The sequence below is a fragment of the Capronia epimyces genome (assembly GCF_000585565.1).
Source record: "Capronia epimyces CBS 606.96 chromosome Unknown aczIQ-supercont1.6, whole genome shotgun sequence".
Classification (NCBI taxonomy): Eukaryota; Fungi; Ascomycota; class Eurotiomycetes; order Chaetothyriales; family Herpotrichiellaceae; genus Capronia; species Capronia epimyces.
In genome coordinates, this window is record NW_006912909.1 from 2,269,644 (window position 1) to 2,297,156 (window position 27,513).

Here is a 27,513-nt window from a genome sequence, read left to right on the forward strand (position 1 = left end):
TTGAGCCAGTCTCATTTATGAAGCCATGAGGGCATGCAAGATGGCAATGCTTAGACTACTGCATACGAGGAGCAATTCGAAGCAATTAGACGGCGTAGGGAACTTCTTCCAATCTCTGTAAAAGCTTACACCCGCGAAGAACAGGTAGGTTGAGGTAGTCGGCATGTGACTCATTGAGCCCAGCCTTGTACTGCCTACTTCTTCAGTAACACATACGAAGTACTCGTCTATTTTAGTCCAAGTCCTTCACCTCAGGGTTGATGCAAATTATTCCCCAACAAGTCATGCGGTCTCGGAGAGGGCTTTTGCCTGCCGGAGTTTACAGTATGTCTTTGTGATAGTCGCGTTCTTCAAGTTTCGCCCAGACGGGTCCCGTCAATCCCGTCGTGACCAATCCAAGAACCGAGCGAACCCCATTATCAATCCATATATGTTCATTCAACGCCTCTGGCTAGCAGGATACAGAATTGGAGAACCAAGGCCTAGGCCCCTTGGGAATCCGTTGCCATGTCCATGTCCGCCGAGGGAAAGATGCAGCTTGATCGAGAACGACACGTAAAGTACTGGAAGCGGTGCTCCCAACTTTTACCGGAGCCCTACACGTCGGGCGAAGCCAGCCGCATGAGCTTTGGTTTCTTCATAGTAGCCGCACTGGATCTACTAGGGGCTCTGGAGACGGTGATCACGCCCGCCGAGAGGCAAAGCTGGATCGAGTGGATTTATACCTGTCAAGTCCCCCATACGGGCGGGTTTCGCGGCTTCACAGGCACTATACTAGGCGGCATGAGGAACCCTCAGAACTGGCATTGGGACCCGGCCAACCTTCCGAACACCTATTTCGCGCTGGCTACTTTGGTCATTCTGGGAGATGATCTAGGGAGGGTGAAGAGAAGAGAATGCCTGGCTTGGGTCAGGCGTCTCCAGCGACCAAACGGGAGTTTCGGGGAGTTCCTGGGGGAAGACAATGTCGTCGAAGGCGCGGATGATCTGAGACTGTGTCTCTGTGCGGTAGGGACGATGAAGATCCTGCAAGGGAATGAGCAGAGCATCGAGATCGACGCGTTCAGATTACGGCAATTCATTACAAATTGCCAGGTAAGGACGTCCGACTATTACGCTGTCCGAAAGCTGACGCTACGTAAGAGCCATGAGGGTGGTTTTGGACAAGCACCTCTCCTTGAAGCACATTGTACGTTTACCGTCTGTCAGCCCAGGGATTGAAGAGACATTGACCGCTTTACAGCTGGCCTGAACTATTGCGCAATCGCGGCTCTTTCATTCCTAGGCCTCCTCCGCAACCCGCCAGAGTCAATACAACAAGTTGCCAGTCAGGCGAAGCTGGATGTCACAGGTTGCGTTCGGTGGATGCTGGACCGACAAACAACTTGGATTGACGGCGAGGACGAGGACGAGGACGAGGACAGCGAGGACGATGACGAAAGGGGAGACGAGGACGAGAGGAAAGAGAAGGATTTTAAACATGATGAAGATGAACCTCAAAAGCAACCATTAAACCTATCGTCGCTGAGGGACGGCTTGATGGCACAGGAACCCGCCGCTGGCGCTGGCTTTTGCGGCAGATGTGGGAAAATGGCCGACACTTGTTATTGTTTCTGGAACGTGGGAGCCCTCGCAGTGAGTACGCTCAAGGCTTCGTCTTGCTGATCTAACGTGGGAAAGATTCTTCAACAACATCAATTGGTTGACATTGAGGCACTGAGAAGGTATCTTCTGCAACATGTGGCGCATCTCATAGGAGGCTTTGGGAAAGCGCCAGGCGAGCTCCCTGGTGGGTAGACTCCTCTGTCAAGTCTTCTCAAGATGTCGGTGTGCTGACCCTATACAAGATGTTCTTCACTCGTATCTCGGCCTTGCCACCCTGGCAATATACAATGAGCCTGGACTGAAGGAGTTCGACCCGACGTTTTGCTTCAGTAAAGAAGCTGTCGAGAAGATGAAGAAGGCAAGCTGGCGGCTGAACTGACTCGGCTTTGACAACTCACTGCTCCAAACTGGTCGCATACTGTGTACCGGACGGAGTACAGCATACGCGGTTGGGGCAGGGCGCCTCCTTCATTAATGTGCCACTGCGGTGACTGCATCATTATCACTGACGTAAATATCCGGGGCTCGGTTGTATCCGTCAAGATCGATTTCGATGTGGACGAACTGAGTCTTCTCAGCGAGCACCGGGGACACACCTGGCCTTGTCTGAAATAGGCATGATTTTGAGGCTCAGATGCAGTTCAGCAAAACGTGACAGGTTCTGCACCACCAGGAAGCAGGCTGAAGCGTGGGCGTGAATTTACAGCCAGCGGCGCGGGGCTTGGGCGTTGGCTGCTCCAGATCAGTCCGTTGGCGATGGCATCTTCGCCCACAAATTGATAAGCACTAGCTATTCTTAGCCCTGGATCCCTGTCACTCTCACACCCAAAGAGCTCGCTAACAGCCTGCTTCAGCCAGATCCTGGCGCCGCCATGGTGCCAGGTCGCAGGCTCCTAAGGCACTCGTCCGGTGGCAGCAGCAGTCCGGGCTGAGTGTCTCACACTACCTGCGCCGTCACAATGGTTGTCTGGTGAATGCTGATAAACACGAAAGCGCTTCCTTACATCTGTTTCCCCTCGAGGAGCACGAAGAACAAGCCCATCAGTCTGTCCTATCTCACGCTCAAGAGGCGCCCCTCCATCAGGCAGAAGGCCGCAGTCAGCAGTCACCATGCCGAAGCGGACGCTGTTTACCAACATCACCCCTCTCCCTCCGCAGGTGTCGCGAGAAGTCGCGATCTCCATGCTTCACAATCACGATGAGATGATTGAACTGAATCCCCTGGTCATTGAGCACCATCCGATCAAGACACCTCGCGATGCCCCGGCCGATGAATTCCTCGACTGTGCCTGGCAAGAGCTGACGGACAAGATCCATTACCTACCTGGTGGGATGGTCAAAGGGAAGGTCAGCTACAAGGCCTGCTTCCACGACACCCCGTACGGACTGCAAACACACATCTATGCGCCTTTGGGTCTAGACATTCGGGAAAAATGGACAATCGGTGGCTCTTTGCCTGGCGAGCCCCCTGAGCATCGAGAGCTGGGATTAGATGTACCCCGACAGGGGTTATATCTGCGTGAAGAGGGCGACATGAGGTGCAATATCCTGTTGACATCGTTTGTCCGCAAAAACCTGGACAACGCGCATAAAGTCTTGGTGGAACGCATCCTGAAGAAGGCGGAGCGTGTGGAGGAACATTCCCAGCTGACGGGAGGATATCCCACTACACCTACCAGTCCTCGATTCCAGCCGGGCTCACACATGGCCAACTCCCAAATGCTCAACTCGCCAATTGGTGCGAGACCTGCACTTTCGCCTCACATGTTGTCGCCGCAGCAAGACGTGGGCTGGCAAACCATGGCCAACCACCCTGCCTACCGGGTAGACGAGAAGCGATACAGCACCATGAGTCTCCCGCCGTATCAGGCCAATTTCCAACAGCAACAACAGCAGCAGCGGCAACAGCAACAGCAACAACGCATGAGCTATTATGCTCCAATTCAACAGGCAAGCCCGCCCAAACAGTTCATGGCTGAATTGCCCGGCTCGACATATCACACGGGGCATCTGCATCCCCACAGCCCCTTGCCTACGGCAGATAGTCGAATGAGCATGGTGTCGGAGCTGTCTGGGTCAGATGGAACGGCCAGAGGCTCTCCCAATCCGCAGACGCTGTCAGACCGATCGAGCATGATCTCGGATGTGGCCAGTCCTTACAAGCCTTTTGTGCCGGAGCAAAGCGCGGAGGGCAACCAGTCCGTCTCTGATCGGACTAGTATGATCTCTGGATTGCCCTCTGCGCAAAATAACGGGTCGACTTCCTCCATCCCCAGACGGTGATATTGGAACACTACTGAGCGTCGCTTATGATCATTGAGAACGTGAAATGCCAGCAGGTCGTCTACTTGGTAGTGTTTTAAGCTTGGAGTTATGGGATCTGGGGATACCATGGTATCAAGGCCGTGGTTGCGGTCGTGGTCGTGCTAGAAAGGCCATCTAGTGACGGAACTATCTGAATTTAGGACCAAAAACCCGTCTATGTTGGGTATTTTCTTCCCTCAACATCTGCAGGAATAAAGGACGACAGCGATATGTCTTTTGCTCAAGTGACTTTCCGCTCCTGAGTATCCGTGTTTCATTTCCATTGGCAATATCTGGACACAGCTCCTGGCGTGTGGACCCTGGACAGACGCTGTATCATCAGTCTGCGGAGACACTTAAATCTGTCCCTGTCCATCACGGGCCGACGAAGGTCAAGCGTGATTTGGCAGCTGAAGCGCAGTATCGGGTTCGAGAGCGGCACACAATATCCCATGGATCCTATGCTAGAGGTGGGAGGTGGTTGCTGCCCAAGGGAAGGGAGGGTGTAAGGCCGTGGTGCAGAAACAGCGCACTGCGGCGTACATGCTGCATCGGGCGCGGTGAGGTCAGTCTGGGGATGTCCGCATGCTCTACTTTCTTCGAAGCATTTAGTGTACCGATATACAGAGTAGTGGAGGAACAAGTAAACCGAGACAGCCTGCAGATCGTGAAGATCATTGTTATTGCATTAATTAGACATCGATGGCTTAACTGCACCTGGTACATAAACACCCGTCGCGTCCTCCGTACTCCACCACTTCCGCCACGGTTTGGCATCTGACACTGGCCTCGAGCCTGCGCCATTACTACCCCTACCGCCTGTCGCCATCTTACGTCCCAGGGTGTCTAATACTCTATCCATACGGAGTATTTAATACCCAGTACGGAGTACAGTCTAGCACCAGGGAAGCCAAGTTAGCATGGTGCTATTGCTGGCGTGGCTTTTGGACCCTGACACGCCAGACTACTGGATTTTGTGGTCGTCGATCTCGAGCCTCCCCAAACTCCCTCCTACTCCGTACTAATTGGTATCCGTCATCACTTTCGCTTCAGCATCAGCAATTCCATTGAATACAAGGTGCCGAACTCCCTTCAGCCACGCGATATAGACGCCATCGAACATTTTCTGAATGCCTACGCCCTGTTGACCACACGTCGAACACTCCTTCAACCTACGCAAACCATCCCTAACGCACATCCCGCTATCCCCGATTGTCCACATGTTATCCTTAGCCTCGACGTGTCGTATGAACCCCTTTTTCCGCTGGCGAAGCCAAAGAACCACAAGGAATGCAAGCGCCCAAGACGAGAGCGGAACTTCAGCAGCATAAAGCAAAAGTACGCGATCCCATTCATCGGGCATGATATGAGGGCAATGAGCTAATGGACATGCGCAGCTTGCGAACTCATATTCAGAACTGCTCGAGTAAGGAGGCGGAATCTGAGCTTCGCTGTGAGATACAGACTACTGATCACCCAACAGACAATTCTCTTCTAAAGACCTAAAAACCGTGGGAAACTATACCCTTGGCAAACTCATTGGGAAGGGCTCCTTTGGCAAGGTGTACCTTGCTCGACACAACTTGACGAATGGCTCCAAGGTTGGCTCGGCGCACAGCAGTACAAGGATGAGACAGCCCGCTGACGCATGCAATAGGTCGTGCTCAAGGCCTCGAACAAGGACGATGCGAACCTTGCGAGAGAAATCCACCACCATCGTCAATTTGTCCATCCTCATATCGCGCGACTATACGAAGTTATAATAACGGAGACGCTGGTGTGGCTCGTGTTGGAATACTGTCCTGGTATAAACCGCCACGATTTCAATGGGAACCCGCTGCTGAATGAGACCAGGTGACGAATTGTACAATTACTTATGCAGCCATGCGCCCCTCCCCGTCGAGACTGTACAGAAGATCTTCACCCAACTTGTCGGAGCTGTTGCATATATCCACAGCAAGTCTTGTGTACATCGCGATCTGAAGTTGGAGAACGTGCTTCTCGATAAGAACGAGAATGTGAAACTGTGCGATTTTGGCTTTACCAGGGAATACGAGGGAAAAGCAAACTATCTTCAGACCTTTTGCGGCACGGTATGTTACAGCGCTCCTGAAATGCTCAAGGGTGAAAAGTATGCTGGCGAGAAGGTCGATGTCTGGAGCCTGGGAATTATTCTTTACGCCCTGCTGAAAGGGGAGTTACCTTTTGATGAAGACGATGACGCCGCAACCAAAGCGAAGATCCTCAAAGAAGATCCCGTCTACCCCGAAACATTCCCGGACTCAGCCAAGTCGCTGCTCTCGAAACTGCTCTCCAAACGCCCTCTGCATCGACCCACCCTGGCGGATATTCTGGCAGATCCCTTTTTGGCCGACCACGCGCCTCAGCAGCAGGCCATTCTGAAACTCTCACAGCCGGCCCCTTTCAGCACGCAATTGGAAAAGGACACGCTCGAACGAATGAGGGCCGCGGGCGTGGATATCGACAAAGTAATTGAAAGTGTCCTCGCACAGCGGTGCGATGCACTGGCCGGCTGGTGGACTCTCCTTCTCCAGAAGGAAAGCAGAAAGCAGGCCAGGAAGGAGCGGAAACGGAAAGAAAGAGAAGCTGAATTGAAGATTCTCCGACGACTCAGTGGTGCCAGCAGTCGATTGGAGCGTGTCGCACCCACTTTGGTTGAAGTCGACGAAGAAGGAAGTCATGGCGACACTGATAGGCGCCGGAGTAGTAGTCGAGGCAGAACGCACCGGAGGAGCACGCCCCAAATAGTGGTCAGCGACTTACCTCAACTTCCAGAAGGCGACGTGATCCCGTCAGCCGGCACTGTAACGCCTCCGCCCCCCATCGACAAGGACTCGGTCCGTTCACTAAGTGGCTCTCGACCCCCCCTGCCGCCCAAGGAACGGAGCCGACGCGGCAGTACGCTGCAACTGGTGGCGACGAATCCAGACCTATTCAGTTCTCTGAACGGGGTGAGCAAGAGACGTGGCGGGAAGCTTCACAACCGGCGATTCCTCACGGCACTGAAGCATTGGTTTGTCGAATCTACCAAACGAGCCAGATCGCCCGTCACCCCCAAGAGCGACAAGAGTGTCAACGGACAACTGGGCAATGGCAAGGCCTCCCGATCAGCCAAAGGCCTCTCCACAGACCAGAAGAGCAAATTTGTCGTCGGGCCCGTCTACTCTAGGCGATCCTCGTACGGGTCGGCTCTAACTCCGATCATGTCAAATTCCAATGCTGCTGCTTCAGCGCCAACTGCCTTACCTCGCGCCGATTCGCATAATCGCGGACAACCTCATCGGAACTCCATCTCACCAGCCCCTCTTACTCCTCGCTCGTCATACCGCCGCAGCTCGACGGGTCTTCGAGGTCGAAAATCCACGTCTTCGTCCGTCTCGTCCATTCGAAGTATGCCTCCTCAGACTTCCCACCACAGCAAAGCTTCGTCCCAGAGCTCTAATAGTCTCGATACCATTCACAGCTCTTCTGCACCCAGAACCAGCATGACGCGCTCTCCGCGTTCATCGATCAAGGTGCTTCCTGCAACGCCCACTGGGAACACTCTTCCCTTCAACTACCGCCCGATCTCTACAACACCTCGTGGATCCGACGTCTCGGCGCACAGCAGGCCGTTTCTTGGAATAAGCGATGAGTTTGTCGGCGGGACTGCACCTGCGCCTCCACCTGCACCAACCACCCCGCAATCCAGCACTTTCGGGTCTGGGGTCATGTTTGCCCGCCGAAAGAAGTCCCCGTTCAAAGGGCCCATGCTGAATCCGGCCTTCTTTTCGGCCTCCACCTTACCCGCAGCTGTCGGTAGTCCTGCGATTGTTTCGGGTAGGAACAGAGAAGGGTCGGCGGGGAAAATAAATCTCGGTCTCCGAGACTTTGTGGGAAGGAGAGGTAGCGGAGCTGGACTTGGAGTTGGAGCTGGAGCCGGTAGTGGGAAGCGGAAAAGCCAAATCATCGAGGAAGAAGACGAGGACGAAGACAACGTCGCGGCCAATGGTGGCCGTACGGGTGTACTTGATGAAGACGCGGAGGGAGCAGAGGACGAGGACGAGGACGAGATTGAAGAAGTTGACGCATTTCACGCCATCGAACTGAACAAGGGTGAGCGCGTCCAGAGTATTACGATCTGGAACGATGCCGTGGAAGAAGGAGATGAGGAAGCCTACACGGGTGAACGGCGTCAGGAGGTTGTTGGAAAGGGTTGAGACACAGAGGGCCAAAGGAGATTTTGGTCCTGTCCTGGAGTCCTAAGGTATCATTAATGTATTCCCCTGCGAATAAGACGGGGGTATGGGATATGGGCATGAGAATGAAAGTGAAAATGAAAATAGGAACGGCAATGGAAATGGGAATGGGAATGGGAATGGGAATTGGGTATGGGCATGGGCATGGGCATGAATATGAGTACCTTACTTATACAATAGTATTCCTCTCCCTCTGCACTGTATGTCCTTTCTTGCCTTGTCTTGCGCTGCTTAACCCACTGCATATTACTTCTGTGTGCTTCCTTCCGTCTTGCATTCCACTGACTGGTTTGGTTTGGTGTGGTGTGGTTTGGTCTGGTTTTGGCCTAACTTACTACCAGTCCGACGTGCCACATTCGTCTAGGTAGAGAAGGCATGAGAAAGGAAGCCAACGAACAAGAACCAGAAACAGAACCGGTGGTGAGTGCAGTAACTCAGTCAGTATCAGTAACTCAGTCAGTATCAGTAAGTAATAGGAGGAGGATCGGAGAAGTTTTAGGAACCCAGGAACTTCTGGCGAGCGGCTTGGTTTGGTTTGGTTATGGTTATGGTTATGGCGAAAGTTATGGTTATGGTTACCTTATTGTAGTAGTTGTAGTAGGCAGGGTCAATTGCCGATCATGGTCATGGTCATGGTCGGAGTCAGGTCCAGATTCAGGCTCAGGTCCAATATTTTCTTCAGGTCTTAGTTTCTTTCTTGTCACATATTCAGCTCATACCTCATGTTAAACCTCTCTAGCTCGAAGTTCTGTATAAACCTAAGCCATGGTTGTCGTTCAGGATCAGGTTTAAGTCCAAGTCTAACTCATCACATCATGTTATGTTCATCCAGGTCCAGCTCATCACATCATGTTATGTTCATCCAAGTCTAACTCATCACAACATCTTAATCGTCTTTTAGCTCGAACTCCTGTATGGTTTGTGACTGACGTTCAGATCCAGATCCAGGTCTATGATCAGGTCGCTTTTGCATTAGCCTGTCAACCCCTGAATTAACCAGTACGAGCTCCAAGATCTCGTTCTGCATCATCTTCACAGACGACTGACAGAAGACAAGCCGTCCAGGCTTATGAAGTAAACACCACCGTCTCACTCAGACTCCGACTCCGGATTGTCAGCACGGTGCGGCGCGTCCGGATATAACGGCGAGTGGTGGTGGCGATGATTTCCACCTCCTCAGTATCGGAAATCTCGATTGCCGTATCAACTTGCTTTTGCACCTCTGAAATCTCGATCGCCGTATCAACTTGTTTCGGTACCTCTGAAATCTCGATTGCGGTATCAACTTGCTTTTGTACTTCTGAAGTCTCAATTGTGGTATCAACTTGCTTCTGCACCTGCACCTGCCTTTCCGGATCGATTGGAACTCTGTCATTGGTACCACCTTCGCCTAGGTCTGTGAGGTCGACGATTGATGTATCTTTATTCGTGTCCGAGAACGATACAGCTTGGTTCATCGCCGAGGCTGTATCTGGATTCATCACCGAGGCTGTGTCTGGGTTCATCACCGAGGCTGTGTCTGTCTGTTGTTTCTTCTTGGGAAACTTTCCCGCGCTTGGTGGGTGCCTCGTGTTGGCGGTTAGGCCGACGGCAGGAATAGTGGTACTCTTTACAGTAGACCAATACTCGGTGAGTGTTCGTAGTATTGGTAGAATACGTGCCGAGATGACTTTCGAAACATGATTGCTTCGAGGTGGCGAAGCAGGAGGTGGCGTTGGCGTCGGCGTCGGTGTCTTCGCATATTCAAGAAGTTCTCTGATGAAGCTGTCTGACACTGGGACGAATGTTGAATAGTCTCGGGTATGAGCGCGTCCGGGACTGATGACATCTTCTTTTAAGGCTGGTCGGTCGTGAAGTCTCTCAACCTTGACGTAGGTCTCTTCTGTTGTTGACGCTACCGATGGCATTGCCGTGCTCGACGTAGGCTGGGATTCAACATGCTTCTGTTGCAAGTCTGCTTCTTCTTTGGGAGGAACTTTCGTCCCTAATCTGCGCCTTGGTATCTCCACAGTAATGAGAGGACGTCGGAATGGTCTCTTCAGAGTATTTCGAGTTTTCTTGGAAGCAAGCTGCCTATCTGGATTAGATGGATGGTCCCAACCGTCGTCGCTTTCTGATAGGTTCTCATTGTATACGCCCTTGACGAAGTCGTGATAGAGCGACCCGGCGGCTCTCTCTACCCTTTTGAAAGAAAGTAGCAGACATCTCGCCACCACCTCTCTGTAGATTGGCCTCACATCTTGTAGGCACTTCGGTGGTTAGTCAAGTAATAGTACCAATCTGGCAGGGTGGATTTACCTGACCAACAGCAAGACCAGATGCGTAGTCCATACTCTCAATACTGTTCAGGGTCTGATACAGCTTCATAGCAGCCCTATTGTCGAGAATGCCAACGGGCTCGCATTGAATTGAACCCCAGGACAACCACTGCTACAGGTTAGTTGCACTTCCTGAGCCACATTGTAAGGGAGATGTACTTCTCCAATCCCCGTATACCCACGGTCGTTCTTCGGTTTCAGACTCGAACAAGTAGGCCTGCCCACCTTCTCCAGATCATGAAATTCGTGCTGTTCGCATACTGCTGGTACAAACCACATTCCAACACCTCTACCGAACCTGTCTTCCAGCTCCTCATAGTAATCATTGTAATCGATGACAGCCAAAAACCGAGGTAAGGATTTGTTGTTGATCAGTCCAAGAAGTCTTGCAGGGTTCTGGCTCCATGAGAGGAAGGGCGATGAGAATGTCTGATCTTCTCGGAGATGACGCTCCGCTAAACAGCGGAAGTGTGCACTTTCAAAAAGTGGTGGCGGCGAAATAGTTGCAGTTGAACTGGGCAGAAACCGTCGAGCTACTAGTCCATGACCAGGTTCAAAAGCCCGAAATAGGAGACGAGGATGTTTCTTGACCCTCCTTCTTCTGTTGTCGGAGGAGATGATTAGTCTCGCGTCTATTCTGGAGGCAGTGACAGCAAAGTCGTTGTTGCTCATTTCCTGGTAAGGCCGATCATGGTCATCCGATGAGTCTGATTCTGGAGACCAAGTCCCGCACGAATCCGAATCAAGATATGAGGAAGGGCCCGACGACATGCCAGTCTCAATGGTAGAAACCCCTTCAATATCCATCGACTCTTCGTCTGTGTCGCAGGATATTGACAGCGGTGCTGTGCTGGCCCGCTTTGGAGGACTCTAAGAGGAAACATCTGAGTCGTCATCCTGATCCGTTACTCTGGCAGTGTGAGGTCTCTTCAGACGCGCTTTCTCTTCCATTTTCTTGGTCTTGGTAGGGGTCTGTACAAATCAAGAATACTCAACAGAGTGTAGAAACTGGTAAACAGGGTTTGAAAAGCAGGTTTCAGGGAATGGAGAGGGCATGAGTTAATAAGGAAATGCTAAAGCACGAAAATGAGGCGAGTTGAAAGTTGAACTTGATAGTTCGGGGGGTAAGGTCAAGTATAGATGGGAAGTGAAGTGAAGGTGAGACATCGTTTTGTAGAAATACCTCTGGATCAAGTTCCTACTAATGGCAGTCACAGCTCCCAGTGAGACTATGTGGCATTAGGATAAGTTTAATTAGGTGAATTGTACAGACTTGAACTTGCTGGGAGGGTAATGGAAGACTCCCAGTTCAGGGTGAGGGAGAGCGCGTAACCCTAACCCTAACCCTAACCCTATACATAAAGGTACAGAGCAGATGTTCGGAGAGCGGATTTATATTATTCCAGATTCATGCCAAGCCTAGCTAGGCTCAATTGGGACTTGCCTCTTAGCATGGCAGCTGCTGGACTATCACAAGCATCAGCATGCGGTCCGGGCACTGGCAATATACATCTGTCTCCCGCACTTAATGATACACATCTTCAAACCACCTTGCTTGACTTTATAATCCGTCATTGATGGAGTTGGAAGAAGCGGAAGCAACGCAATTTCTCGAATCGCTCCTGGGCAAAACGTTGCACGTCACCGTACCAGATGGTAAGTTGCTAGGGGCTGGAGAAAACCCGCGGCTGACGGAAGCGTAGGGCGTCTGTTCACTGGCAGATTCCAATGTACCGATCGTGTAAGAATCCAAGATGTGGCTTCCCCTTCGGACACACGGTGCGAGACTCTAACACCCGGTAGGAAAGTAACATCATTCTATCCACTGCCTTCGAATATCGCATGCCACCCAAGGCCTCCGAGAAGGCTGCCATAGACGAAGTCAAAGCCACCGGCCAACCCAGGAGAGCTGACATGACTTCACGATTCGTCGGCCTTATTGTCATTCCAGGCAAGCAGATTGCAAAAATGGAAGTGGAAGAAAAGAGGGACTGGCCTGGCAGTAGCGGACAGCCCTTTTCCATTCGAACCAAGACATGAAACTGGGGCTCAGGTCTTGTTCACGAGGATTTTTCGGGTAGCTGGGCAGGTGGCAAGCTTGTTTGAGCGAGCGAGTAAGCGACAACGAGGATGACTGCATGTATATGCGTAATCTGTAATGTTCCAACATGTACGAAGATATTGAGTGTCGAACACGAAAGCCTCACTCAAGTCTACACGTATCACTGGGCAGAACTGTGAAGGATCACAGCACGTCTTTCTCGGCTAAGATCACCGTTCGTTTCGCCCTGGAGGCTGAGACGGGGGACTCGAGGTCTGGCCGCTAAGGAGATCTAGGCGGCCATCTTGGAGGCGTCAAGGGCCAAAGTGGAGTGGCTGTAAGCAGGAACATGGGCAGGGAAAGGTTCCCGGCGAGCCTGAGCGCCTTAGAAGCCCCCGCCTAATAGAGCCCCAGGCTTAGCAAGCCCCGGCACCGGCTGCGGCTCGCCCTCTAATAATACTGAAGCTGCCCCTAGGCGAACTACTAGTCCCTAAGCTCCAGGTGTTCCTCCTACTAGCACCTACAGAGTATTGGCGGCGCAGGACGGAGAGCCAGTGGTTGGACGTGACTGAACACAGGACGAGCGCATCAAACCATCACCACCACCACCACTGCACCACGGACTGCGTTTGTCTTGACTGACCGACTGATGATTTATTTTACCTGCTCATCTTTTTGCCCTTCTACTATCTCAACCACCAGCACCAGCCCTTCGCTGCTATTTCCATCTTCCTCCACCCGCATCCAGACTTGCTCTACTGCAGTCTCGCGTCCCTATTTACAGGTCAGTTCCATCCTCCATGTGTCCTGCGCTTCCGCCGGTGACGCAACCCTGTTTCACCGCGACCCCATGCGACATCTGGCTCCACGGTAGCCTCTCCGCTAGAAATCGCTCAATATCACACTTCAAAACACCTCCTGTGTACAATTTCAGCTTCTCATATCTTGCTCCGATGAGTCACTTCCTTGCTGACAAAGAATTCTTAACCTTTTGCAGGCGAAACAAGCAATTACCACATCCCCAAACACAACACCTCCATGATCAGGCAGCTCTGGTTGTCAGCCATTCCTAAAGTCGTATCCGAAGCGGCCGCACACCAAAACAGACCGCTGTGCGACAGTTGAACCTTCTAAAAGCTGATTTGACCTGAGCATACGACGCGTGTGCTCCTTCCAGCCGCTCATTGACCAGCCGCCAAAACGCATTCCTCAAGGCGGCTGCTTATCTCACTTCTCAAACCACCTTGACCTCCTTTCATCGAATCTCACCTCTCTTCCCCGCCGTCCGTGTTTTTTTGCCAATATTCAATGGGCCAACAACAGTCAAAAGGCAGTGATGGATCCAGAACCCCGTTAAAGAGTAACTCTTCCTCCAATTTAGCTTCAGATGCGCTGTCGCAATATCCCTCCATTTCCAGGTCCGACACAAAAGAGAGCACTTCCAGATCGATCCGGTCTTCGATCAGGAGTAAAATCAAGAGTTCGGGAGATGAAAAACCCAACGATAGTCCAAGAGCCTCGGGATCCGCCCTCTCTGGTACGGAAGGATCAGCTACCGATAAGGGCGATGCAAGTTCGATAGCGAGCGGCCGGTCGGGTTCCTCTCGGGTCACGAAAGAAAGGATCTCAAATCCCCCGGTCGCTGAATCCCCCACGTCGCCCACAGATTACGATGAAGCGCCATCTCCAGGCACAGCCTCGCCCGCTCGGCCTCCATCCCCGACCCAGTCAAAATCCGTAGGCAAAGGTCACAAGGCCGTAGACCGCGCACAGCGTACGGGAGAGGTGGGAGCAGTGTCTGATGAGGCGCCTCACCAGGCTCATATTCACTCGTCGACCCAAAAGGCGGGAGCGTCGATCTTGGTGAAACGCGAGAACCAGATCAATCCCCGAGCGCCCGAGACCAAAGCCTCATTACGAGCCAAATTGGCAGACTTGCCGGGTGCGTCTCCCGGGGCAAGTATGGCGATCGGAGACGTCAACGACATGGACCTGGACGACATGATCTCTCGTCTCCTGGACGCAGGATATACAACCAAAGTCACTAAGGCAGTGTGCCTCAGGAATGCTGAAATCACCGCGGTCTGTTTGGCTGTTCGAGAAGTCTTGCTGTCACAGCCCGCGCTGTTGGAACTGAACGCACCCGTCAAGATTGTGGGTGATATCCATGGCCAATACAACGATCTGATCCGCTTATTCGAAATGTGCGGATTCCCGCCCACAGCCAATTTTCTCTTCTTGGGCGACTATGTGGATCGAGGGAAGCAGTCACTGGAGACGATTCTCCTGCTGTTTTGCTACAAACTGAAATATCCCGAAAACTTTTTCATTCTCCGCGGCAATCACGAATGTGCCAATGTCACACGGGTGTATGGCTTCTACGACGAGTGCAAACGACGATGCAACATCAAAATCTGGAAGACATTCATCGACACCTTCAACTGCTTACCCATTGCTGCTATCGTGGCGGACAAAATCTTTTGTGTGCACGGCGGCTTATCACCAAGTTTGTCCCACATGGATGACATTCGACAGATTGCTCGGCCAACCGACGTCCCCGATTATGGTCTGCTCAATGATCTGTTGTGGAGTGATCCGGCAGATATGGATCAAGACTGGGATTCCAACGAGCGTGGTGTTAGCTACTGCTTCGGCAAGAAAGTCATAGTGGATTTTCTTGCCCGCCATGATTTCGATCTGGTGTGTCGCGCTCACATGGTGGTTGAGGATGGTTATGAATTTTTCAATGACCGGTTGCTTGTTACTGTTTTCTCTGCTCCAAATGTAAGATGCAACTACACCACACGTTCTTGAGAGTTTTGTGCTAACTGTTGATCAAGTACTGTGGCGAATTCGACAACTGGGGTGCAGTCATGTCAGTGTCCAGCAATCTTCTGTGCAGTTTCGAACTCTTGAAGCCACTGGACTCGAGTGCGTTAAAGAGCCATATCAAAAAGGGCAGAAATGCTCGACAACACATGCTCAACAGCCCGGTAAGTCTTATTGCCTTACTCGGCGAGGAACCAAGAGCTGACTTCTGTTTCTAGCCTGCTCAGGTGTCGGCCCAGAGCTACTAAAGAATGCACTCGCTAGACGGCCACAGTAGCAGTCGGTGCTGTGATTGTGCCGCAGCTGGCTGCGATCAATAGGCAAAACTCCTATATCGATGGCAGTCATCGGGGGAGGCCTTCAGCATCGCTCTCGATGGATGGCAGATTCCGGCGGAAGGATTTGAACAGCGACTTCAGCTCGGATTACCAGGATGGCATGGGCTGTAGTTCAGCCAGCCTCTGCTCACTAGGTGTAGATTGGCGTCTTGCTTCAGGATTGGACGGAACAGAAAGGCGGTGGGGAACCCACGGGAGGTATCATCTTGACAGCAGTTGGGCTTTCCGGAACAGGATCTGACTCGTATCAAGTCGACCCGACTAGCTGAGGTGACAACGAGTGTTGTGCTTGGACTGTATTATTGCGTCTCCGATATACGGACTGTACTGGATGGAAGCAAAGGAACATGGCTCTCCACTAGCTCTGGTGCAGGATGGCTATGAGGAATGGTAATGTGATCAAGATGGGAAAACGATCTGATATCCAATGGAGTTTCCTGCTCACCCATGTAACCGCTCCATTTTTTCCCTTTTTCGAAATACGCAAGGGCTCCAATTTCTTGCGACCACCGGGAGGCCAAATGAGCAGGGTCCATCACGGCAATTCGCTTGTGCATGGACTGTACGGTGTAGAGTAGGAGAGCGGGAGTGGCTATGTGTATCCCGTATGTTGAGTGGCAAGATGGTCAAGTAGGGAACCAGGAGGCGTGTTCAGGCTTCCACGCAACTACTCCGTAGTACGCGAAGCAGGGACAGTAGCCGCCAACTAGAGATGTATGTTGATGTGGTGTGCAGCGCGTCATTGTCGCGTGGGCATGGATTTGGAGCATGCCGTTGGTGGTACGTAGTCACCCTGGACCTAGGTGAGGGATGGTCACCTAAAAGTGGTGGTAGGTGGGCTTAGGAGGCAGTATGTAATACAGTAGTAATACAGTTGGGGCAGTCGTGGTGTGGTGGTGGGCGAGATGGATTGCGGCCTGGCACTGGTCTACTCTGTAAGGAGCCGTGATCCTAAGCCCTGAGCCCTGAGCCTAAGAACTTAGGGGCCTGATTAGAGGCTTAGGGGCTTAGAGGGCTTAGGTTAGCAGGTTAGCCTAAGGGCCCTCCCCTCCTCTCCTCAGCAACTGCACCACAGCTGACGGCAGCACTGCACCACTGGCAGCTTGAACGCCCACCTACTGCTACTGTACTAGCACCTGTACCACCCGCTGGCTGCTCCACCCACTCACTGTCGCAGCCGCGGAATCACTTACACTTTATTGCTTCCTGCAACAACGAATTCCAATCCCGTCTTCCATGCCGTCCATGTCTTTCTTGCCCACTGCACTGATCCATGCTTCCGTTTGTCTCGTGCATAGACTGCAATCACTACTCCCCCGGCCCTCCCACCTCTGATCTCTCTGCCACGACGGACCCTACTTGTACACCTGCAACATATATGCTCCAGCATCAACCTCCTCTCCACCTCTACAAGTGCTATTCACCGTGATCTTGTCGCCTCATGTTTTAACCCGGCAGGCTTCACCCGCGCCTGTGCCGAGCCTTGTTTCTCAAACTGAGCTTTACAGTCATCTATCCCCCACAGCACACCCTTTGACAGCTTTGCTTCGAGGTATCACCTCAACATTTTGAACTGCAACGAAGTGGCCTGCCGGGCCACTCACCCATGCCAAAATGAAAGCCGGACCTCTTCTTGTCAGCTGGCACAATGAAAGCCAGCCCATATATTCTGTGCACTTCGATCCTCATGGCAAAGGACGACTAGCAACTGCTGGAAAGTGAGTTTACCCAGCCGACACTACCGTTATCCAGCTAACCGAAGTACAGTGACAACAATGTTAGGGTACGATGACCTCTTCTATACCCCCATGCCTGAGTCCTCGACTAACGCCGTACGAAGTTGTGGAGCATCGAAGCTCAAGGAGAGGAGAGAAAAGTGACATACCTTTCCACGCTCACAAGGCATACTCAGCCTGTTAATGTCGTCCGCTTTTGTCCTAAAGGTTGGCTTGCACAGAAAACAACCTTGGACGCGCTCTGACAAGATTCACAGGCGAGATGCTGGCTTCTGCTGGTGACGATGGCAACGTTCTACTCTGGGTTCCATCGGAGTCATCGATGACTACATTGACCGACGAACATGCCGACGACAAGGAAACATGGAGGATCAAGCATATGTGTCGGACATCTAGTGGAGCCGAGATATATGATTTGGCTTGGTCCCCTGATGGGCAGTACTTCATCACAGGAGGAGTCGACAACACCGCAAGGATTTTCAGTGCACATACCGGTTCGAGTTCTCTGTAATGTTTAAAGAGAGCTTGAGCTAATCCTTGCAGGTACCATGATCCGCCAAATAGCAGAACACAGCCATTTTGTGCAAGGTGTGGCCTGGGATCCTCTCAATGAGTTTGTTGCTACGCAGTCATCAGACCGTTCGGTGCACATCTACGCCCTGAGGCTCAAAGATGGCACTCCGACGCTATCTACACATGGGAAGTTCAACAAGATGGACCTGCCTGGTCGGCGGATATCTTCCAACAGCCCGGCTCCTCCACCAGACCTAACGCACCGGACATCAAGTGCCAGTGCCAATGCCAATAGCCTCGCCATTGCTTCTCCCGCCCCTTCAAATCCTGGCACTCCCCTTACTACAGCTCTCCCAATGGATCCACCTATGCTGACAACCTCGAGCCGCCGGTCGTCGTTCGGATCCTCCCCCTCCTTCCGCCGCTCTGCTTCACCGGCCCCCTCGCTGCCACTCCCTGCGGTGAGACCGGAAATATCATCGCCGAGCCTCAATGCGGCAATGGGTCTGGCCGTGAGAAATACAAACCTCTACCATAATGAGACCATGGCCTCTTTCTTCCGCAGACTCACCTTCTCTCCGGATGGGAGTCTTTTGTTCACGCCGGCGGGCCACTATAAGACAGCCTTCCCCACGGCGTCTGATCCGACCAAGACCACCGAAGAAGTTGCGAACACGGTTTACATTTACACCCGTGCTGGTTTCAACAAGCCCCCAGTGGCACATTTGCCTGGTCACAAGAAGCCTTCCGTCGCCGTCAGATGTTCGCCAATACTCTATACTTTACGGACGACAAACAAGTCGACCAATCATATCACCATTGACACATCGTCGGCGGGCGAGGAGATCTCCCTACTCCCCGATCCCATCGTTCCCCAGAACTCTTCCGCATTCAAGGAGCCTGCGCCACTTTCGATCTCCACGTCTGCTCCCGAATCGATGGCTGCACCATACCCTAGACCTGCAGTGGAGAACGAAGCGGCCGGCTCTGCGCCACCCCCGGCCTTTGCTTTGCCATACAGAATGGTGTATGCTGTTGCAACTCAAGACGCGGTCTTTGTTTACGACACACAGCAAACATCACCTTTGTGCGTAGTGAGTAATCTTCACTATGCTGCTTTTACCGATTTGACGTGGTAAGTAACATCTCCCGCTATCATTGACCTGGCTAACAGTCTGCTCGCAAGGTCCAATAACGGTCTCACTTTGCTCATGTCATCAACGGACGGATATTGCTCGACATTGGCTTTCACGCCTGGTGAATTAGGCCAAGTCTACACCGGGCCTCATCCAACGTACAACCATCCCGTCGTTTCTACTTCGATTTCCCTGCCAACGTCATCGTCCAATTCCACGCCCGTACCGACCCCTACTGCAACCGCTTCGCCCTCATTGACGAAAGCGTCCCCGGTCCCTGTACCGCCATCCCACCCTTCTCCAGCACCTTTTGTGCTCCGTCCTGGAAGCCCGGCGAGATCCAATTCGCAATCCTCGATAGCAACGATGGTATCAATACAGGCTTCCAGCCTGACCAATAATCCCACTCCGACCATGGGCCATGTGCCACTTGTCACAGCCTCCAACTCGGGCCCTCCTGTGGCCATACCTCCAATGTCAACGCCGCCCCAAACACCAGCAAGTGTATATGGCGGCCACCATTCTGCCACTAGCTCGGTCAGTGGAGGAATTCTAGGGAAGCGAGATGTCGGAACAACAAGTGAAAGCGAGAAGGAGGAGAGCAAATCCAAGAGGCGAAGAATAGCCCCCACTCTTGTTGGCCCTTCAGGGTCGGCGGAAAATCCAAAGACGGAAGAAAAGTCGTAGCATGGTTCTGAAAGGGCAGTCTGTTTTACTTTTCCATGGGGCTACTTGTCACTTTCGTTTGAACACCCGGGGCTTACTGGCCAGTACTGTTGATCTAGCATGGCGTCGAGGTCGTATCAATATGCAAGTCGGTCATCGGCTGGGGAAGGGCTATATTCACTCTTTCAATCACAAGCATGAGCTCTTTCGAAGATAGCAAATTAAGGAATGCCCAACACGATGTACTCTAAGCGTATAACTACCCGTATGCTTCAATGCTCTCCGCTGGTGCCGCTCAGGGAATTATAGAGGTCACGTGATCTTGTGTCTTTGCATGACGTCGATCAGGCTGCCGGACCGCAGCCAAATCCGAGGCACGATGGCCATCGACCACCGATTTTCGAGTGTCTTGATATTTGGGAAGACATATCCTCGGGTTATTATGACTCCGCCCTCAGTGATGAGACGTTCACCGCACGTCGACGGCATCAGAGCTTGTGGCGTCCTGAAGCAATACCCTCAACATGGGTGTGACAGGTCTTTGGACAGTGGTGGCGCCAACCGCGCGACCTACACAACTCGCCTCCTTGAATCGTAAACGCCTTGCCGTCGATGCGTCCATATGGATTTATCAGTTTCTCAAGGCGGTCCGTGATAAAGAAGGCAATGCACTGAGGAACAGTCATGTGGTGGGATTCTTCAGGCGGATATGCAAGCTGCTTTACTATGGCATCAAACCTGTTTTCGTCTTTGATGGAGGAGCACCAATCCTCAAGCGCGAGACTATCAGGAGAAGAGCCCGACGACGAGAGGGACGACGGGAGGACGCGGCCCGTACAGCGGGGAAACTGCTTGCCGTGCAAGTCGCGAGGGCTGCGGAGGAGGAAGAGAAACGCCGAAGAGCAGAAAGAGAACGCACACCTGTGGAAGAGGAATTGCCACCCGAACAGGAGCTTGTCTATGTGGACGAGATAGGCATGACACAAGCTGAAAGACAGGCCGGTAGACGGTTCAGGAAAAAGGACCAATATCATCTGCCGGATCTCGACGTCAGTCTTGAAAACATGGGCGCGCCCAATGACCCGAGAATCATGTCACAGGCAGAACTTGAGGAGTATGCTCGACAGTTCCATAGCGGTGAAGACATCAATCTCTACGATTTCAGCAAAATTGACTTTGAAAGTCCGTTCTTCTTATCGCTTCCGGCTGGTGATCGCTACAACATTCTCAATGCCGCCAGATTGCGCTCGCGGCTCCGCATGGGCTATTCCAAAGAACAGCTTGACGGCATGTTTCCGGACCGGATGGCATTCTCGAAATTCCAGATTGAGCGGGTCAAGGAGCGAAACGAGCTTACGCAAAGACTAATGCATATCAATGGAATGGCGGAAGATTTCTTGAACCAAGGTGGTAGGATTGCAGGTGAGAAGGGGAAGGAATACATTCTAGTGAAAAACGACGGTGTCGATGGTGGTTGGGCACTGGGGGTTGTTTCAAACAAGCACGGTACCCGGAAAGAGAATGCTATCGACCTGGAAGACGAAGAGAAGTCGGTGGATCTCAGTGCCGAGTCGGCAGAAGAGGAAGAGTTCGAGGATGTTGCGATTGAAGGGCTGAACCGGGTACCCAAAGCATGGCAACGCAAACGGAAAGCTGCGGATTACGACAAGTCCTACGACGATGCTGTCGAGCAGATTGCAATGAAGCGGAAAGCAGTGTACGAAGCCAGAAGGGTCGTTGCCAGTGCTCCCCAGGCTCGTCCAATTGCGGTTTCCGCGGGTACTGATGCGGATGATGAAGCACTCTTTGTTCCGGAGGACAAGATTGGCGATGACGGTGACGATGTCGACGCGCTTTTTGAAGACGTTCTGCCTCCAGAGCATGCTGACGAAGATGACGACCTGCAAAGAGCCATTGCAATGTCTCTGGAACCTTCAGATGCTACCAGTGTTGAGGGCGGGTTCATCGCGAGCGGAGTACCCGCAGCAGAATATCTTGATCAAGATGACGGATTCGATCTACAGGCTGCATTGGCGGAGTCTAGACGGTCGAAGCCTGCAGGAAAAACCAATGTCAGGCATAGAGACACAGCATCGAAATCGACTGCGGAGATGCCCAAATTCGATGGCCCGCTTCCTTTCGAGTCGTTAAACCTGGGACAGTCTCTGCTTGGCAAGAAGAAGTCGAAGAAGATTGAGGAGGATCTGTCAGGAGGATTCGATCGAAATCTGGGTGAAGACGCTTTTCGAAAAGAGAGACCACCTCAGCCCGTGCCTTCTTGGTTCGATGCCGCTCCCAGTACCAAAGATCTCAAACACACGGCCGATCCACATGATGAGGTTGACGAGGATCAGGTGATGGCGAGACCGGGAGCGTCTAATATGAGAGACACTATCCGCCCATCTAAGACGGAAGTCATTGATCTGGAAGCCGAAGATGAAGAAGGCCTTCGCGAGAACCCTGTTGATTTGGATCAGGAGAGTGAGGTGGAAGAAGTCCTGCCTTCTCAGGATGCGGACAATGGAACAGCCATTCCAAGCCAAGCGAAGACAGATGAAGTGGATGAGATTGGTGGAGCCGAGGATGCTGAGCGCCGCAAACGAGACGAAGAGCGCGAAAAACGCTACGAGCTTGCACGCCAGATTGCGGCCGAAAATGAGCGTGAGGACGACATGGTGGACAAGGCACAAACTGAACCTCCACTGCCCTCTACGGTGCCTAGCGATGTTCTCGAGCAGCCTCGCCCGGAAACAAAGTCTACGGAAGCAGCAGGGAGTGACTTTGAGGAGGTTGAATGGAGTGAATCTGAGCACGAACAACCTACGAGTCCCGGGTCACTCGGTACTATGGACGAGACTTTAATTGAAGAACCTACCCCTCAGCCTCCTACAGCGCCTGTTGGACAGGATGACGATGAAGGCGAAGCTTTTGAGGATGTGGATGTGGAGCCTCCAGCCCAACCATCGCAGGTGTCGTTCGCAGGTGTTCAGGCAGCTGTCGGCGGCGACTTCACTGCAGCAGAGCCAGACAACGTCCCGCCCCCCGCCCAAGCCGAAGTCGCCGAAGAAGAATTCGACTACCTCTCTGAATCCGAAGAAGAGCTGATGCGGCAACTAGCGGTTGAAGCCGAAGAGCATGCACGGTTTGCCTCTTCCCTCCACAATCAGAAGACCTCGGCCCAGGCCGTTCGCGACTACGAGACCGAATTGAAACAACTGCGCAACCAGCAAAAGAAGGATCGCCGTGACGCCGACGAGGTCACGCAGGTCATGGTGCAAGAATGCCAGGCTCTCCTCCGTCTCTTCGGACTCCCTTACATCACCGCACCGATGGAAGCTGAAGCACAATGCGCGGAACTGGTGCACTTGGGCTTGGTGGACGGCATTGTGACGGACGACTCGGACATTTTCCTGTTCGGCGGGACCAGGATCTACAAGAACATGTTCAACGCGGCCAAGTTCGTCGAATGCTATCTGGCGTCGGAACTGGAAAAGGAGTTTTTGTTGGATCGCCGCCGCTTGATTAGTTTCGCCCACTTACTGGGAAGCGATTATACTGAAGGAATCCCGGGGATTGGACCGGTCACGGCACTCGAGATACTTAGTGACTTTGAAACTCTTGATGAGTTCCAAGAGTGGTGCACCAAGGTCCAGCTCGGACGGCCGCAGGACCTGGAAGGCCAGCTCACGACACCGTTCCGTCGCAAATTCCGCAAGACAGTCCAAAAGCGAATCTTCCTTCCGCCTGGATTTCCGGACCACAGAGTTGATGAAGCATATCTGCATCCGGAGGTCGATTCGAGTCCGGAGCCCTTCCAGTGGGGGTTGCCCGATCTGGACAAGCTTCGAGGCTATCTCATGGCGACGATCGGGTGGACTCAAGAACGGACAGACGAAGTCCTGGTTCCTGTCATTAGGGATATGAATAAGCGCGAGCTGGAGGGGACACAGAGCAATATTACTCGGTTCTTCACCGGTGGGGTTGGCCTAGGTGCAGCCGGACGAGCAAGCGCGGGTCCTGGTCAAGGTCGGCTAGGACTTGCGGTTGGAGGCGAGGGAGCGGCAAATCCCGAGGCCATGGTGCCCAGGAACCGTACAGCCAAGGAGTCTGGACGGATGAAGAATGCGTTCAAGCGGCTCCGAGGGGAAGCTGAGAAGAAGAGGCGACGTGGGAATTCCGGTGGCGATGATGATCCTGATCAGCAGCAGGACCCGGATGAGGAGCATGAGGAGAGTGAAGGCGTCGATGGTCCTGATAAGCCAGGTAGACCTGCCGATGCAAATGGAGATGGAAAGGAAAGGGGAAAGGAAAACGAGACCGTCGTGATCAATGGAGACGAACATGAACATGACATGACCGAGGATGGAGAAGGGGATGATGAGACTGCAACGAAACGCAAGACGAGGCCGAAAAGTTCGGGGAAAAGGACAAGGCCACGGCGGCATCAGCGATGAATTGTTGTGTGCCCGGCTCACAGTAGTATCACCTGGGTATCATTTCATTTCACCTCATTGATGCATGGCACTACTGCAGTTAGCATCCCTGGATCTGGACGTACAGTGGATTCGAGCTCAATTGAATCGAGCTTTGAAACGGATCGGATCGGGTCGGAGCAGTAATGCTTGCCATCTCCAGTCTTTTCATGCGTGCATTTGTTCTTCCATTCAGCCATCTAGCAAGTTATTCGATCGTGCACCGGGATAGCTAGACATAGGGAACGTAGCTCAGGATTCGCGTCGTATCCTGTCCTGGCTGGAGACCTGAAAGCGCTTACAGCTGTAGTGAGTCCAGGGCTCACTCACTCAAGTCCTGGCAAATTCCATGTTGAAGTGGTTCCAGAGTCCAGACGTGTCCTGCCACCTCGGTATGTTCATTTCCGACCTCAACCTCAGGGGAGGGCCCAATTCGGCGGTTCAGAGCTTAAAAATGTCCAGTTGAAGCTCAGCCATATCCTGTTTCCGTGGCCGGTGTTAAAAGTGGTAAGTGGTAGATTCTCCGGGTCACAGGAGCCTAAGAATGGGTTTCTTGCCAACACTGTGTGTTTCCAGATTCGACAATACCGGGGGTTGCTCCTGCCGGGTTTCGATGACAGGTTCTGTTCATCCCAAATCGCACCAGTATCTACCTGATGCACTCGAGTCGTCCTTCATATCTTTCGTTCGCAGTCGCAGCAAGATGATATGAATTTTCAGCACGGTGTCATGTTTGTTGGTGAGCAAGATCGGACAGACATTTTGGTGCAGCAATCTTTCGGAGCTGGACATTGTTGTGGGTGACTGAGAAGCAAAAGTTCGTTTCCCGCGCTGTGTGGCGGAGATGGATATCATACATTCGGGGGAGTGGTCGTTTTGAGCTCAGTCATTGCTCAGCAAATACGCAGTCAAGCATCGGCCTCAGCTGCAGTATTCTGATCGCGACATTGACGGTCTTGGGGGGGCTGTACATCCGCGCGTCGACGGATTTGTTGGAGGTGAGAATTGCCGAACGCCGGGGTGAAAAAGAGGGTTTGGGGCTGTTGTTGCAAGACTGATTCGTTGTTCTCAGCCAAGTGGAACGAACTTTTCAACAGTATGCGCACCTCAAACCGACAACATGGGGAGGTGCAACCTCGCTCGATTTAGGGTTTGTTCATTCGCCTCACCAATTCCGGACAAATTCTCTTTCCGTTGCTGACGCCCTTGTCCCCGGTATCGGTCTCATAACACTCCTCACTCATGTAACTGGTGTACACACGGATGCAACAACGCGGACATCGATGCTGCGAGTACGATTTGGGATCGAACCAGTTGAGAATGTCACACCAATTTGCGTACTTGTTGTCGAACTCGGGTTCCGCCAGAATTCGAGTCCAGTGGCCGCGGTCGCGGGGGAGGAAAAGGAAACAAGCGCGACAAAGTCTCAGCTGTTGCGGTATGTAATGCTTTCTTTCCAACAGGCGAAACAACCCATCCTTGTCTCGATATCCGCGCCACGGGGATAAGAGATTCTTCATGCTGGCAATTCGGCCCATGGCCTTGCAGGTCAAGGCGAAGCAGACTTGGAAGTATGGGATTTTGACTTGCTGCATGATCAACGTAAGGATCTCGTCTGGCAGTTGGAGCAATGCTGAGCCCGGCTGTGGAGACACAGGAGTTTCGAAGAGGATCGGGAGAGGGATGAAGAATGGATCGTATGGGTCAGAGTTAGCCTGAACAGTGGCAGTGCTGGCTGAAGGTACCGGCGGTGCAACAGCGCTGATCCGATGAGACAGTTGGTCTCTCTGCAAGATCTGGGCACCATACGCACCTGAGCACACAGCAAGGATGGCGGCACCATTCGCCTGGTACTGGCGAGTAGCTTCGTTTGGTGCGGATCTTGCTCTTGCCCCGACGGGCTCGAGAGATGCAGATACCTCGACGTTGCTGGCCATAATGGATCTCGGAACGCAACGTCGTCTGGTAGGATGAGGCGTGTGGAGGCACTGCAATTGCAACGTTCTCTTACGCGAGAGTCCGGGGAAAGCAGATGCGGGATGGGATCTGATCTGATCTGATCTGATCAAACAAGTTTGGGGGTGAGGGGAAAGCGGGGGATGGCCAATGAGCGGGCGCCAAGAGTGTGCTGACATAAGCACATATGGTCATCACGTGACACGAGGGTTCCAGTGAACATGATGTGGTGGCACCGTTCCAACGGGATCCAGAGTTTGGCACATGGGACCCTTAGCCAGTAAATACTGGATGCAAGCCATGAACTTGATACGAATCTGTCCAAGAAGTATACGTCTGGGCCGATGAGAGCTATCCAAGTTTTATAGGGGGAAGTACTGAGTCCTGCAGAGCTGATCAATGCTTGGTATGTACGGAGTACGGATACATATGTACAGAATCTGATTGGCGCTGCCTGCTAGTGTGGTGGGACAGTGCCCAGAGATTAGATAAGGTAGCCACAATCCAGGACTATTTCGACGTTCGACGTCTTTGCCAATTCAATTGTGTTTTCTTTCTGAGCTCCGGAATGCGTAGGACGACGACGCCATGTGAAGACGATGGTCTTGCACACACCGGCAGACAAGGCTGATGAGAGCAACGCACCAGAATTCAACTGTCTGCCCAGAGAACTAAAGCACCAGGATTCAACTCAGTCATAAGGTAGGCATTCAGAATAGTGGCACTTATCTGTCGAACTGTAATCCACAATGAGCACTGAAGCGGACAGCCGCCCCGTTCTCAACTGGCCAGCTCCAAGTCTTTCTGCAACGGCCAGCTCCTAAGTCCTGCAACGGCCGGCTAACGAAGTTCCAGCGCCACCCTATCGACCAGGATGGCGCGGAACGAAAATAGGTGCCGTGTGCAGGCGATGCTTCCAGTGCCACCCCGTCGACTAGGATGGTACGGAACGAAAGAGGTGCTGTGTGCTGTGTGTAGGCGATGCTTCCTGTAAGTAAGGTAGCTGTGTTGACAGTTGCAGTACTGGCTGAGCTCTGGGCGAGAAGTTTGAACGAGTTGCGGAACGAATGATCTGTGCTGGCTGAGCTCTGGCGAGAGACTTTGAACGAGTTGGGGAACGAATGATCTGTGCTGGCGATGATTGTGGTAGATGGGATGGAATGGGCCTTTCCCCCGGAGTGAGAAAAAGGAAAAGCCTAGTCGAAGCAACCGAGACCCGAGATGCGAGACACTGCTCAAGACATTTTCCTTCACCGCCCGAGATGCGAGACACCGCTCAAGACAATTCCTTCACTGCATGCCCGGGCTGGAAAAATCAAGGATATATTTTGTAAGTGCAA

General features: G+C 52.6%; 9 protein-coding genes across 9 annotated transcripts; 7 read left to right on the forward strand and 2 right to left on the reverse strand.

The window, feature by feature from the left end:
• Positions 1–507: 507 nt before the first annotated feature.
• On the forward strand, positions 508–1,984 carry A1O3_07710 (uncharacterized protein; the record flags this gene model as incomplete). The annotated part of the gene is made up of 5 exons (XM_007737816.1): positions 508–1,095; positions 1,144–1,189; positions 1,244–1,635; positions 1,681–1,789; positions 1,848–1,984. 5 exons carry the CDS (start codon positions 508–510, stop codon positions 1,982–1,984), a joined length of 1,272 nt encoding a protein of 423 aa, XP_007736006.1.
• Positions 1,985–2,715: 731 nt separating this feature from the next.
• Positions 2,716–3,888, forward strand: A1O3_07711 (uncharacterized protein; the record flags this gene model as incomplete). The annotated part of the gene is made up of 1 exon (XM_007737817.1): positions 2,716–3,888. One exon carries the CDS (start codon positions 2,716–2,718, stop codon positions 3,886–3,888), a length of 1,173 nt encoding a protein of 390 aa, XP_007736007.1.
• Positions 3,889–5,199: 1,311 nt separating this feature from the next.
• A1O3_07712 (CAMK/CAMKL/MARK protein kinase) lies at positions 5,200–8,129 on the forward strand (the record flags this gene model as incomplete). Its single annotated transcript, XM_007737818.1, has 5 exons — positions 5,200–5,247; positions 5,307–5,335; positions 5,393–5,510; positions 5,567–5,714; positions 5,764–8,129. 5 exons carry the CDS (start codon positions 5,200–5,202, stop codon positions 8,127–8,129), a joined length of 2,709 nt encoding a protein of 902 aa, XP_007736008.1.
• A 1,106-nt stretch (positions 8,130–9,235) lies between these two features.
• On the reverse strand, positions 9,236–10,535 carry A1O3_07713 (uncharacterized protein; the record flags this gene model as incomplete). The annotated part of the gene is made up of 2 exons (XM_007737819.1): positions 9,236–10,417; positions 10,467–10,535. The coding sequence occupies 2 exons, from the start codon at positions 10,533–10,535 to the stop codon at positions 9,236–9,238; spliced, it is 1,251 nt and encodes a 416-aa protein (XP_007736009.1).
• Positions 10,536–12,063: 1,528 nt separating this feature from the next.
• Positions 12,064–12,526, forward strand: A1O3_07714 (uncharacterized protein; the record flags this gene model as incomplete). Its single annotated transcript, XM_007737820.1, has 3 exons — positions 12,064–12,142; positions 12,190–12,227; positions 12,290–12,526. The coding sequence occupies 3 exons, from the start codon at positions 12,064–12,066 to the stop codon at positions 12,524–12,526; spliced, it is 354 nt and encodes a 117-aa protein (XP_007736010.1).
• Positions 12,527–13,835: 1,309 nt separating this feature from the next.
• Positions 13,836–15,604, forward strand: A1O3_07715 (protein phosphatase; the record flags this gene model as incomplete). The annotated part of the gene is made up of 3 exons (XM_007737821.1): positions 13,836–15,311; positions 15,368–15,520; positions 15,575–15,604. The coding sequence occupies 3 exons, from the start codon at positions 13,836–13,838 to the stop codon at positions 15,602–15,604; spliced, it is 1,659 nt and encodes a 552-aa protein (XP_007736011.1).
• Positions 15,605–17,308: 1,704 nt separating this feature from the next.
• On the forward strand, positions 17,309–19,766 carry A1O3_07716 (chromatin assembly factor 1 subunit B; the record flags this gene model as incomplete). Its single annotated transcript, XM_007737822.1, has 6 exons — positions 17,309–17,412; positions 17,462–17,477; positions 17,535–17,637; positions 17,688–17,930; positions 17,974–19,078; positions 19,130–19,766. 6 exons carry the CDS (start codon positions 17,309–17,311, stop codon positions 19,764–19,766), a joined length of 2,208 nt encoding a protein of 735 aa, XP_007736012.1.
• Positions 19,767–20,269: 503 nt separating this feature from the next.
• Positions 20,270–24,199, forward strand: A1O3_07717 (DNA excision repair protein ERCC-5; the record flags this gene model as incomplete). Its single annotated transcript, XM_007737823.1, has 1 exon — positions 20,270–24,199. The coding sequence occupies one exon, from the start codon at positions 20,270–20,272 to the stop codon at positions 24,197–24,199; it is 3,930 nt and encodes a 1,309-aa protein (XP_007736013.1).
• A 1,163-nt stretch (positions 24,200–25,362) lies between these two features.
• Positions 25,363–26,154, reverse strand: A1O3_07718 (uncharacterized protein; the record flags this gene model as incomplete). The annotated part of the gene is made up of 1 exon (XM_007737824.1): positions 25,363–26,154. The coding sequence occupies one exon, from the start codon at positions 26,152–26,154 to the stop codon at positions 25,363–25,365; it is 792 nt and encodes a 263-aa protein (XP_007736014.1).
• Between the last annotated feature and the right edge of the window lie 1,359 nt (positions 26,155–27,513).